Here is a 13,420-nt window from a genome sequence, read left to right as displayed (position 1 = left end):
GCTAAAAAAACCTCAGATTCATGAATTTGGAGTGAAGCTGGATGTGTATATTAGCTCCCTGACTGAAGCTTTAACAGCTACTGCATGATAAACTCACATTAATTCTTACCTTTGAAGTACTGTGCAGTCTTTTGGTAAGACACAATCACGACTGAAATTTCACATTGCTATATTAAACACAAGAAAGCTTTTTCTGTGCCAAGCATGCATCACTTTTTTCCCACCCATGAACAAAAGTACCAATCATAGCAAACACAGTAACCCAAAATGAAACTAGGGATTTGTTCTCTGGCAAACGTGCTTTTAGCACAACAAAAAGGAAACAGAAGGATATGGTACTAACTTGCTGACATTTCCCAACAGCTAGATTTCAGCGTGTAGGCAATATATCACGCTCACAGAAACTAAATGCACTGCTTTGTGTCTTGAGCTCTCTGTACCACTATATATATATTAGCAGCTTTGTAGGCCACTATTAAATTTAAAGACCTGTAGATAACCTGACTTTTTTTTTTTTTCATTCCCCTCAACAGGAAGGAAGTCAGCACAGTTTGTTTGTTCCCCATGCTACATGAAGTTTAACCATGCCAAGTGCAAGGTCCTACACCTGGGTGGGAGCAATCCCAGGCACAGCTACAGGTTGGGCAGAGAAGAGATTCAGAGCAGCCCTGCAGAGAAGGACTTGGGGGCGTTGGCTGATGAGAAAATGAACATGAGCTGGCAGTGTGCGCTTGCAGCCCAGAACGCCAACCATATCCTGGGCTGCATCAAAAGGAGGTGATCCTGCTTCTCTACTCTGCTCTTGTGAGACCTCACCTGGAGTATTGTGTGCAGTTCTGGTGTCCTCAACATAAAAAGGACATGGAACTGTTGGAACAAGTCCAGAGAAGGGCCACGAGGATGATCAGGGGACTGGAGCACCTCCTGTATGAAGACAGGCTGAGAAAGTTGGGTCTGTTCAGCCTGGAGAAGAGAAGGCTGTGTGGAGACCTCATAGCAGCCTTCCAGTATCTGAAGGGCGCCTATAGGGATGCTGGAGAGGGACTCTTCATTAGAGACTGTAGTGACAGGACAAGGGGCAACGGGTTAAAACAAACAGGGGAAGTTTAGATTGGATATAAGAAGGAAATTCTTTCCTGTTAGGGTGGTGAGGCACTGGAATAGGTTGCCCAGGGAGGTTGTGAATGCTCCATCCCTGGCAGGGTTCAAGACCAGGTTGGACGAGGCCTTGGGTGATATGATTTAGCGTTAAGGTGTCCCTGCCCATGGCAGGGGGTTGGAACTAGATGATCTTAAGGTCCTTTCCAACCCTAACTATTCTATGATTCTATGATTCTAAGTTTGCTGATGACATCAAGATGTGTAATGCAGTTGAAATGCTGGAGGGAAAGGATGCCATCCAAAGGGACCTTGTCAGCTTCGAGAAGTGAGCCAGTGCAAACCTCATAAAGTTCAACAAGTCCCAGTGCAAGGTCCTGCACCTGACTCAGGGCAATCCCAAGCAGAAATACAGGCTGGGCAAAGAACAGATTTAGAGCAGCCCTTAAGAGAAGGACTTGGGGGGTGTTGGTTGATAAAAAGCTCAACATAACCCATCAGTGTGTGCTCGCAGCCCAGAAAGCCAACTGTTTCTTGGGCTGTATCAAAAGGAGTGTGACCAGCAGGTTGAGGGAGGTGATCTTCCCCCTCTACTCCACTTTTGTGGTACCCCACCTGCAGTACTGCATTCAGCATGAGTCCACAACATAAGAAGGATGTGGACCTGTCAGAGCAACTCCAGAGGAAGCCACAAAGATGATCAGAGATCTGGAGCACTGCCCCTGTAAAGACAGGCTGAGAGAGTTTAGGTTGTTCAGCCTGGAGAAGAGAAGGCTCTGGGGAGACCTTAGAGCAGCTTCCAGTACCTAAAGGGGGCCTACAAGAAATTTGGAGAGGGACTTTTTTACAAGGGCCTGTAGTGACAGGACATAGGGGAATGGCTTTAAACTGATAGAGGGTAGAGTCTATCCATATTAGATATTTGGAAGAAGTTCTTTCCTGTGAGGGTGGTGAGACACTGGCACACGTTGCCCAGAGAAGTTGTGGCTGTCCCATCCCTGGCAGTGGACGGGGCTTTGAGCAACCTGGTCTAGTGGAAAGTGTCCCTGCCTATGGCAGGTTGGAACTGGATGAACTTTAAGGTCCCTTCCAACCCAAACCATTCTGTGATTCTACGAAACTGGAGTGAGGCCAGTGGAGGGTCACTTTTCTGGTTAGGGGCTGGGGCACATGGCGTATGACCTGGGTTTGTGTAGCCTGGACAGAAGGCTGGTAGATAGAGAGGAGTGTGAAGGAAAGGGAGACATATAGTTGCCATTTTCTCCTACCTAAAAGGTTAACTACAGAGAAAACTCATATAAACTTAAAGTTGCACAGTGAAAGGACAAGAGGCAACAGCTACCAACAGCAGCAAGGGAATTTCTGATCTGCTGTAAGAAAACAAATTTTCACCAGGGTTGTGAGCGCTGGCTGGTACAGTTCACCTAGAGAGGCTGTGGGATGTACAGAAGTACACAAAACTCAAAGAGACACAGCCCTGAGGAACCTGACCTATTTTTGAACATGGCTGTGCTTCAAGGAGGGTTTGGACTAGATCAGCTAAAACTAGATCACCCTACAACTTAACTTACTCTTTAACTCCTGGACAACTTAAGAAATGTTATCTCTCAATTTGTAGGAGTCTGAAATGTCACCCACAGGTAAGATTATCAGCTTGGTACTGGGACAAACTGCATCAAAAAGCCCTGAGAAACCAATCTTGAATTCATTTGCAAACTGAAGCTTACAAATCACTTACAATTCTTTCCTTTCAGACCAGCATATTTTTAAGGTGTTATAAGACATGTGTGTGAAGTTGGGCTCACATATGTAAATATATGACAAGATTTTTCAAAATTTAGTTAAGTAGGTACCCACCTAATATATTTAGCACTGATTTACTGAAGCCTTTCAATAGGATTTTGAACCTTGAGACATCTGTATCTGAAAATGTAGTTAGGATATCTAATGTGTTCCGAAGAAAGAGAGCAAAAAGAGTGGCAGTAAAATATACAGTAAATTTTCCTAATACTGTTTTTAACGACTTTTTTCTATTAAAATGACATATGTTGATTTCATGCTGGTATGTTATGATAACTTACTGCCATTCATTCAGAATGGTCTCCGTAGTATATTAATTTTTCTTGTGTTCTAATAAATGGGTGATGAGTGGCCAAGCTCCACAGATGTTATTTTTTTTTCACCACATCACAAACTCATATTGATACATCTATATAGTACTGTGTGATCCTGTGGTCTTTTTAGGAGTGGCTAATAGGAACTAAATAAGGATAAAGATAACAGCACAAACTCGGTAAAAGAGTCACCAAAATATATTATTTAGGAAAAAATGTTGGAGGCAGTTCCACTCTTGTTCCTGATGTTTCGAGACTTACTAGGGTTTTTACTGCACTTAACCAGAAGGAAGAAAAGTGCTCACAAATATCTTCTCTGGTTGACTTTCAGAGATTGAGGTCCTGTAAACTGCATTTATTATGGATGTGCTAAGAAACACCACCATCATTCTGCCAACTCTTTATGTTCCTGACAGTACCTGAAAGGGAGCTGGTATTCAGAAAAGATGGAAATATTAGTAAAAGTGGTATGTGTGGATGCAATGACAGACTGATAGTTCAGAAAAGGATCCCCGATAAATTCTGTTTGCATACAAAATTACTTTGGGGAAAGATAGTGGGTAGTTGTTAAGAGTCTGCTGTAGAATTCCAGAGTTAAATTTGGATATGGATAGAGATGTTCAAACTGTTATTACAGGGAGAAATTCTGCACAGAATTGTCTCATTATGACAGGCTCCCATTTTGCAGATATAGACTGAAGAACAAATGCCACTGAAGGCAGCCCAGATATTCCAGAGTGTGACAACTGACAGCTTTTCTGACAAAGCAGAGAGACTTCTTTCTAAACTTAGTCACAGAAAGTATCGAGGTTTTATAGGACAGCTAATTGTGAAAAAAGAATAACCCACATAAATGCTGGGTTAATTTAGATAAAATGCAGGGATAAACAAAAATAGATCTGTTAGTAAGTCTGTCTATCAGAGTTTTAAGGAAGTGAGTGAAGGCAGCAGAAGTTAATTGTTCAGTGACTTCTCTGTGGAGGAGACTTGAATTTTCTTTAAGGCAAAGAGAAGAATTTCTGGAGCACTGCAAAGCAAAAAACTTCTGGGAAAAGCAACAAATGTAGCAAACCTGCCTCAAATATGATGCCCACATGAAATGGAAAAAAGATGATAAGCAATAAAAGATGTGCACTATAGGTCAATTTTCATAAGAGATCTTGAAACAAGGGCTCAAAGAGCCAACTAATAGGAAAAAAAGAACAGAAATGAAGTCTGCATTACCATAGACGGAAGCAAAGTTCAAAAGCTCCTTGTTTTCACCCAGTGTATGTAGAAAACTTCTATTTCAGGATTCAAAAAAAGTTGGTGTATGAAATCCTGCTGCTGGTGACTGCTGGTGAGATGCACCTTGAGTCTCTCTTAATTTGGAACTGGTGCCATGTGACTGGAAATGGCACAATCTGGTGCATTTCACAAGCACCTAGCTAAAACAGGCCTACAGTGCAGGGTTCAATACAATTCAAAGCTTTAAAGCAGCTTTTAAAGCAAAAACTAATTGAAAATGAAGGTAAACATAAATGAAGATAAAAACCAACAGATAACAGCAAAAAGAGTAGACCATAAGAAAGCCACAGAGTATAGGCTAACTTGATATCTTTCTTTAATAAGCCCTTTCTCAACACATAAAATGTGGTAGATCTAATTTATCAAAACTTTGGCAGAATGGAGATTACCATGGTAATGGGAAAGTATTGGTGAGGCTTGGGAAGGTGGGAATTAGTAAAAGTTAGTTAAGGCAGGTAAAGGAGCAAGTTAAAGGAAGATGTTGCAGGGTTAAGTTGAAATGCCATTGGAAAACTCTTGGTCTGGAATATGATGACTATTACCTTTTTCAGTATTGATTACCTTTGGAACCAATCTTGCCTGAATATTTCTCTTAATGACCTCAGTTTTGAAAAGTGATATACTAATAAGGCTTTGAAAGACATCATTATCAATTTAGAAAAGGAGAATGATATGTGAAAAAATCAGGAATACCTTGCAGGCTGGATAAGAAAAAATGAGATTAAATTTCATTACGTGCATTCAGTTCCTAATAATTATTTTTTTTTAATGTAATTGAAGCTTCATCAGAGTGACACGGCACCAGAAGAGCCTGTGTGTTTTAAAGGATCATGAAAAAACTAGGATTAACCAGCACAATGCCTGAGTCAACTGGGAATTACAATCATACCTAGCGAGATATTGCCATGAGTAATATAAGAGCTCTGGAGAAATGTAATCTGGAGTACTCTGTGCAGTCTTGGTCATCCATATTCATCAAAGATGAATTCAGACTGGAACTGATGAAGGAAAAGTCTATGAAGATAATCAGGAGAACGCAGAACCTCTCATGAGATGAGAGAATGAGCTGCAGGAGGAATGATTTGTAGTTTCCCATCAAAGTATCCCCTATTCCCTAGTCCATCTGCCTATCACTATAGTCCCACTGGGCAGAGGAGAGCAGTGCAAAGCCGCCTCTGGAAGGATGCACATTTGGCTTGGCTGGTGCCTGCTGTCTAACAAAAAGAATAACAGTTGAAGTCTGCCTTTCTTTTTAGTGGACGCTCTCATTTGTGTTGTTTTTTCCCTCTGACTCAGTTGCTTTTTTCTCAATATTTAAAGAAACATAATTATGTTTGAGATGTTGGCTGTTCCTTCATATTTGATTGAAATAAATAGTGCGGTGGATCAGAAGTTCTTAAAAGTGAGGACTGAAGGACAGAAATGGACTAAATAATCACACGAACTTAATTTCCTTAGGGAACAAGTGTAAAAACAGGGACAGCACAAGAATAAATAGGGACAGACTGCTGATGAAATTAAAAAGGCAGGGCAGCAGCAGCAGGTCTCCATCAGTCATAGAATTAAACTTCTAACTGGTATATTAGATACAAAGGGTATAACTAGTTTTAAGATTGTAATTAGGTTATGAAATGGATTATATGACACGACTGCCTTCAGGAAGTTCTATCCTGTTCTGTCAGAAACAAGGGTGTGCTAATATGATGGCTCTATCTTAATGAGTGCAAGGTAACGTTTTAAGGTTTGCAGATACAGATCAGTTTAAAAGTCATTTGCAGGAGACACATTTACTCCATTGTATATCATATTTGTTCACCCTTGTCACAGAAAAATTGTTTTGCCAAGTTGCAGGCATAATCTGTGACTATTGCTTGCTTTGGTTTTCTTTCTCTCTGAAAAGGCTGGATGCTGGACTGCAGTGGTGCAGAACCTTGGCAACACAGAGAAAAGCAGTGGCAGCTTGCCCAGAACTCGAGTGCTGCACCTTATTTCCATACAAATATACACCAAATTGTGTAAGATTTTACATCAGAATTCCTTTTTTTTTTTTTTAATTTTTATTTAAAGTCCACTGCAAATGTAGGCAGCACTTTGAAGAGCAATCCAAAATTGCTGTGAATGCAACAAAAAACGCCATGTAAAAGCATAGCATTGTCCTCACAAAGAACTGTAAAGGCTTAAATGTATTTCAGTTTATTGCACTGATATAAAAAGAGCTTGAATTCCTGATGCCTGATGATTTTTTAATGAAGTAGCTAACACATAATTTTTGTTCTGCCGGATAAAGTTAGGACTTATCAGCCATGTCATAAACCGATAGCAAGTCTGAACTTCTTGCTCAGATCAGGCAGGAACAGCAATTTGCTTGGAGTAGAAGGACTGGAGGGAGAGTGATGCTTGGTGGCACTCTGAACTTTTGCATGTTGGCAGCGTATGAGCAGTGTAGTTTCCATCTGAGCTGGTAGAAAATAGGAAAATGGTTGGCCAGGGAGATTTTGGGTAAATGCAGTTTCAGCAGAATCCAGCAGCCCTGTGCTATGTGGTGACTTCAATGAGACTTGATGAATTTATAGATTGTTCTGAAGTTCTCGTTTGGCTGCTGCACTACTGTCAGTCTACACTGAGAACTGCAGCTTTATATGGTAGAAACTTTACTTAGACTTTGATTAAACTTTGATAAAGACTTTGATTAATAGTACTGTATGGAGAAGTCAGAACAAGCCACCCCAGGGGCTGATGAAGAAAAAAATGTCAAGTGCTGACTAGCCAGCATAATATGCAGTAAACAGGAATGAGAAGTTAATCTATAATTTAAACAATATATTAATTAATACAGAATAAGTAATGAAATCTGTGGTAAATCCAGGGAATAATCTTGTCAACCTGCTCATCTACGAGCAGCTAGAGTACCATGCCCTTGAATAACACAACGGTAACTGTATGCTAACTGATAGGAGTCTCTCTCCGATCAGATCATCAGCAGGTGCTTTTGCTTGCTGGATTTTACTAATTTCAAGATGAGAAATCTTTCTAAAATCCAATGACAAAGTGGGAAAATCAAAGGAAGCAAAAGGAGAGTGCCAAGGGGGTTACTGCCAGTCTGCAGGTGTGGTTCCAAACTGAGGTGAGACAGAAAGGGACAGGCCTGACCTTCCCTATCCACCCTGATGCCAGGTCGCCCCTGCCTCCCCAGGGCTGGCACTGCCAGTTGTGTGACACTCTGCTGCCCTGGGGAGTACAGCTGGCTCCTGCTGAGCCTCAACCAAGTTAGCAATGGGGAGAATAAGTGTCTGAGGGACCCAGTGTATGGCCATGGGAATGCCAGTGACACGACAGAAGCATGCAGTTTGGGTGAGGTGCTGGCAGGACTTTCCATGAATAAATCAAAGATTTTCAGGTGAAGGCAACAACTAAGCAGGCTTCAAGTGACTGTGGAATAACCCCACTGAGTCAACATGCCAGTCCAGGTCTGTCTATCCCTTTGTCAGCCCTAAGACCTCTTGAACCACAGGAGCAAATGTAGTGAGATGTGGCCATTATGACGGATGTCCAGACACAACCAAGGAAGGGTCTCATAGCCGCTAGACTGAGCTTACTGTGTCAGCAAACATGCCTAATGTTTAGTCTATGGCAGTGTACTGTGGAAGTGTTTGCTTTTTAAGGCAAAGACTGTGAAACTACAGTTTATTCACTAATTGGCTTAAGGGCAGAGGCATTTTTAAGGGAATTGCTTGCAGCCTTCTGAATTTATTGGGGTAATCCAATAATCCAAAGACTTTCAACTATGATATTTCAGTTCCCTGTGACTTGGAGGCAGATCCAGTGCAGGACATAGTTGCCCAGCCCTCAGAGAAGAACTGAAAGCATAAGACAAAGGGCCCAGGTCACAAGGAACTTCAAGCAGTTGGCATATGTGGGCTGGCACGAGTTCAGTTAGCCCACCGTGGCCTCCAGGCTACTGCTGTAAAGACTGTTTCTAGTAGCTGAACTAGCTCATCTGCAGCCTGTTCAGACACTTTTGTCCACATATATGCCCTTATGCAAACAGGTGGATGCAGGATGAGCATCAGTTTCAGCAGATTTTCTGCCATTGCTTCCCACACATGCCTCATTGCCTCATATAGTTCCCACCTAGGATTGGTGCAGCTCGTGACTCCCACCAAAGCTGCTTAGGATGTGACTTTCCTAGAGAGTAACTAAGGAGAGGAGAAACAAAAAAAAAAAAAAGTCAAAAAAAGAAGAAAGTAATGCAGCTTGGAGGTGCTGCTGGCTCAGCAGAGAAGCTGCTGTGGAAGTAGTGTGCTCAGAGCATATGAAGAGAAAGGAAGGGAAACAGACTCCCATGAGGAAAAGACTGAGGAGCTACTTATTTTCAAGGCACATCTGTCTTCTAGAGAGTAGACATGTCTTCAAGCTCAAAGAAACTACCAGGGTGGAAAAGGTGGAGGTAACGGGGGCTAGCACAGTTCCAGCTTAGTCCAGCATCATACTGAAGTTGGCTGTCTTTTTGAGGAACTAGCATTGAGAAATCATCAGTTTCCCCCATATGCCATTTCATTCCTTGCAAACTAAGAGGGACCTGATTGCAGGTTGTGAACAGAATAAGAAAGAACATTGCCTCTAATGGTGCCAGTTTTGACATAATCTTAAAGAATAACCAGATTTTCAGATAACAGTTTAGATACTGTTTTATCAGTACCCAGATTTCTCTGGGTGCCTATGCAGTTTGGAATTGACACTCCATAATGACTGTTTATGGCCTCCTGCATAAGCAATGTTCTGTTGCAGCAGTCGTGGTACAGTGGTACACAACCCTTGACAGAAGTTTACATTGCAGGTTTTAAACTCATGCCTGGGTAGCCCAGGCAAGAGCTAAAGGATCCTTGTGGTGCATCCCCTGGGCATTTGAAGTCACCCTCGCTGCAGTGTATGGAAGACTAAAAGTGAAGGGGTTTAAAGTGGCCCTCACTGCAGTGTATAGAAGACTGAGAGGGAAGGATTTGTAAACATTGCGCAATATTTTTCTTGATCTTCATAAGAACGCATGTTCGTGACAGTAACTATTTCTTACCTTGATTATCAGGGCTTAAGGTCTGAAATAATAAATAATCCACACCTCACCAACACCCAGTACAAAACAGGGAATCTTCAGTCACATTGACATCATTCTCCTGTTGGGAATGATGCTACTTTGGTGCATTCGGAATGGAAGACATACGACTTCATAAGTAAAATATTTAACAGTTTTTCCTGTGGTCATTAATGCCTTGATATTAGAAATATCCTGCTTATAGACCAAGACATTTCCAGCATCATTCATTTCCCATGCCAAATTTGTGGTTTGTGATGGAATTATACTTTTAAGAACACGGACTAGTGACGGAATTTCTCAGTTGTCACGCTAACTTTGTCCTGTTGGACAGAGAAATAAAAGAACAGTAATAAAACTCAAGTAGCATTCTCTAAACAAAGAAAATCAATCAAACACTCTGTTTATTGATCCATGTTAGAAATCTCTATAACAGGCTCAGTGAGTGGACAGCTAGGTGAAGCATATACCTCATGGCCAGGCCTTTTAAAACACCCAGTTGTCTCATGATGCCACTGAACGAAATTATACTCTCCTTATGCAACCTCACAGCAAATCTACCATCCTATAGTGCGATGCATTATCCTCACCATTTCTTCAAAAAAGGAGTGGAAAGGGAAAAAGGATTTTCACAGCTGGCAATGTACATATTAGCTTTCATCAGGAGAATATAACGGTACTACTGAATAAGAAAATGTTACGACCTTGTTTAATTTTCTTGCCTTTTTTTTTAATGGAGCTTTTTCTCTTTGAATGATGGAATAAAATGGGGGAAGAGAAGACAAGTAAATATTTTCAGCCTTCTCAGCTCAAATCCATAATTACAGCTTATTTCTTTCTGGTTTCTGATACATAGATTTCACAGAGATGATTGCAGGCTTCGGGAACTATTTTTGCCTTTTAAACTGAAGTATTTCAGGTTTTCTCTAATTAACCACTTGCAGAGTACATCACAGGCTTAGTGCCTACTCACCAGCCACATTTCTCATAAACAGATCTGTTACCACACTAAAATGAGGGCAAGAGGCCTTCTGCATTAATAGTTTATGACGATAGCTAAATTACAGCTGACCATACAGTATTCTGGCTATGATCTTCTCTTATGCCTCTCTCTGGACTCTCTTTTTCTGGGGGGACAAAGCCTCTTGAAGCGATGACACCTTCTCCTGGATGATAACAGTTTAGACTGGTTGGTGTGGGACAGCAACATTTTGAAAAATAGCTGTAGGAAGTGCTTAGGCAACCTTCCTTATACGAAGCCCCAGCTAATTAAAAAAGAAACTTGGGCTTTCTTTTCCCCTTAAGGTGACAGAATTTTACAGCTAAAGAAACAAGACCAAAAAACACAGGAAGCAGAGCAGCTGTTACCAGGCAGCAGTTCAAAGGGGAGGAAAATGAAAAGCCTCTGATATATCCTCATGAAACTGCCCTGGAAGAAGGTCTTCACAGAGTTACCCACTTTTTTCCTAGTCCTTTTTCACCTGGTCAGTGTTGCTGAATGTTATTCATAAGATTCTAACTTCTTGGAGCAAGGTGCTGTCACCATTTTATCTTATACAGTGGCCAGCCCAAATTGTTTCTTAAAAACAAATGGTAAAACTGCTGCATTTCCTTCCTGTTTCTTTCCCTCCACTCCTTCTCCCCTCCTCTCTTCATTCCTCTGCACCTCCTGACACTTTTTCACTTTCTGGATCCCAAGTTCTCATTCACCTCATTCTCTTGCTAATAATTTCTGCCCAGGTGCAGCCATAAGGCAAAACAATGGTGCAATACAAAAGGAAAGCTGTCAGGTAGACAAAAGTAGCATCAAAAAAGCAGTAGAAAAGGAGAAATTCTGTATCACTGATTGACAAAACCCTATGGCAGGCCATATGCATGCATTTACCATTCTAAAGAAGTAATCATGCTTGCTGAAAGTGTTAGAAGGAAACTCAGACTTTGAAGGAATGAGAATTATTGTAATGCTCAGATGATGACTTGTATTATTTCAGCTAAACATGGCAGAGAACTGATGGACAGGTATTCCATAGACACTGGCCTTTTCTTCACAGAATAGCTGTTTTCCTGTGTGTCATTTTATGTTTTGCATAATACCACATGAACCTCATTACTGCAGTTTGGAAGGTTTTGCACATTCACAGAAAGCAGCACAGGGAGAAGAGGAATAGTTTGATGCAATTTTCACATTGGCCCAGTGGATAATCAGAAGAGCTCTTCTATTATAAACACATGCAGAAAACAAACCATTATAAATCCTACCTACAACCCAGGGCCAACAAAAAAAAACAAACCTAAAACTCCAACAATACAGGCTTCTGACAGAGTCATTGTTAACAGCTTAATAGCAGCTAGAAGGCAAGATCTGGTCTTATGTCAGGAGTACAAGGCACACAGCAGTTTGAAAGAAGGATAAATACGTAGTTATAGAAATTATATCTTCCTGAAATGATAAAAAACAAATAGAATAAATGACTGCCTACCTTGGAGAGCTTGGAGTGTACGAGTCTGTACAACAATACAGAGTTGCAGGACCAGCTGTGGTGCACTTTCCAGAAATGTGGCTAGCAAATGCAGCATACTCACATCTGCATACTCATACACCATTTTCCAATAAAACCTCCATCTGTCATTCTCTCCACTCTGTCGACTCCGGATGCCCAAGTATATTGTGTGGAAATACCTAGAAATAAAAGAGAGACATTATAGAAATGCAGAATGAGACTTTACAGGTAACACTTCTGCTTGAAAATTGCCAACATTTTTTCAATGTACTTAAAAATAATGAACATTTATTTAAAAGAATTATTGTATTGCAATGATAATAGTTGATAATGAGAGTAAACTACATTGAAGACAGTTTCCTTCATAAAAAACACTTAAAAAGCTTAGCATTGTCTTATTAAATAGTATTTAAGAACTCAGTTTTCTGAACTGAAATATTAAAGGCATGTGTTGATCATGTGGCCTCCCTCAGGTGTTTCAAATAATGGGTGAAAAAGGCTGATTCTGCAATGGTGTCTTCAAAAAACTCTTCTCTGAGCAGCTCTATGTGGACTTGGAAGACCACCTGCACTGCAAGCCAGGGGTGGTCTTAGCCTGAGGCTCTACTATGGCTGAGCTCATTGTCCTGTTTTTCCACCTAATGCATTGAATATCATGTTTCAGATACTGCCAAATATATAGTGCTTTTTCTCATAGTTTATTTTAGGAGGAGAGGAGATGTAGCTGTGAGTTCCTATTTTAGGAGGAGCGGAGATGTGATTGTGGGTTCCCTTGGTGATTAGAAATGACTCACTACGATAGCTCTCATGTAGCAGCAGCAGGGAGAAGAAGCAGAAGCCAGGAGCCCAACAGGCTGCTGCTGCTGGCAGTAGTAACCAGCAGTTGAGAGAAGTAATGGTCAGAAAACACGTCAGCTCTGATGGCCTGTGCAAGACTAGGGGGAGACAAACAGCGTTCAGCAAATTAAATAGATTTCAGTGGGTGCAGGAACAATGTGTGGTTTTAGAAAACATGGTATGTCTTCTGATGGCCAAGCTACCCATCTGCTGTGATTCTTTTCATGACCTTTGAAGAGCTTGAAGTGGTGTTCGATGACACACTTGCGCTACAGCACAACAACTGCTCTGGGTGGCTGTTGATCTGCTCTGTTATTCTGATCTGCTGTCTGTTATTCTGTGTCAGGAATTTTAGGCTCCCACTAGGCTCCTACAATTTAAGTTCAAAACTAGTTAAGGCTGGCTGAAAAAAAGGCTCACATAATGAAAAATTCTGAAGATTAAGATATTGTCTTGTGTCAGGATGTCCTGCATCCTAACATGATGCCCTGTTG

The 13,420-nt window shown here is 41.1% G+C and overlaps 1 protein-coding gene across 1 annotated transcript in view; it reads right to left on the bottom strand.

Moving 5' to 3' along the window:
- XKR4 (XK related 4) overlaps positions 1-13,420 on the bottom strand; it is a 220,351-nt gene that overhangs the window by 68,734 nt on the left and 138,197 nt on the right. Inside the window, exon 2 of the mRNA XM_057397800.1 lies at positions 12,069-12,268. Coding sequence (XP_057253783.1) covers positions 12,069-12,268 — 200 coding nt within the window. The remainder of the gene's footprint in view (positions 1-12,068; positions 12,269-13,420) is intronic.

The sequence above is a fragment of the Pezoporus wallicus genome, unplaced genomic scaffold (genome assembly GCF_028554395.1).
Source record: "Pezoporus wallicus isolate ANWC-B61680 ecotype Strahan unplaced genomic scaffold, APGP_CSIRO_Pwel_v1 contig_227, whole genome shotgun sequence".
NCBI classification, from domain to species: Eukaryota; Metazoa; Chordata; class Aves; order Psittaciformes; family Psittacidae; genus Pezoporus; species Pezoporus wallicus.
This window is presented reverse-complemented; position numbering and strand designations above follow the sequence as displayed.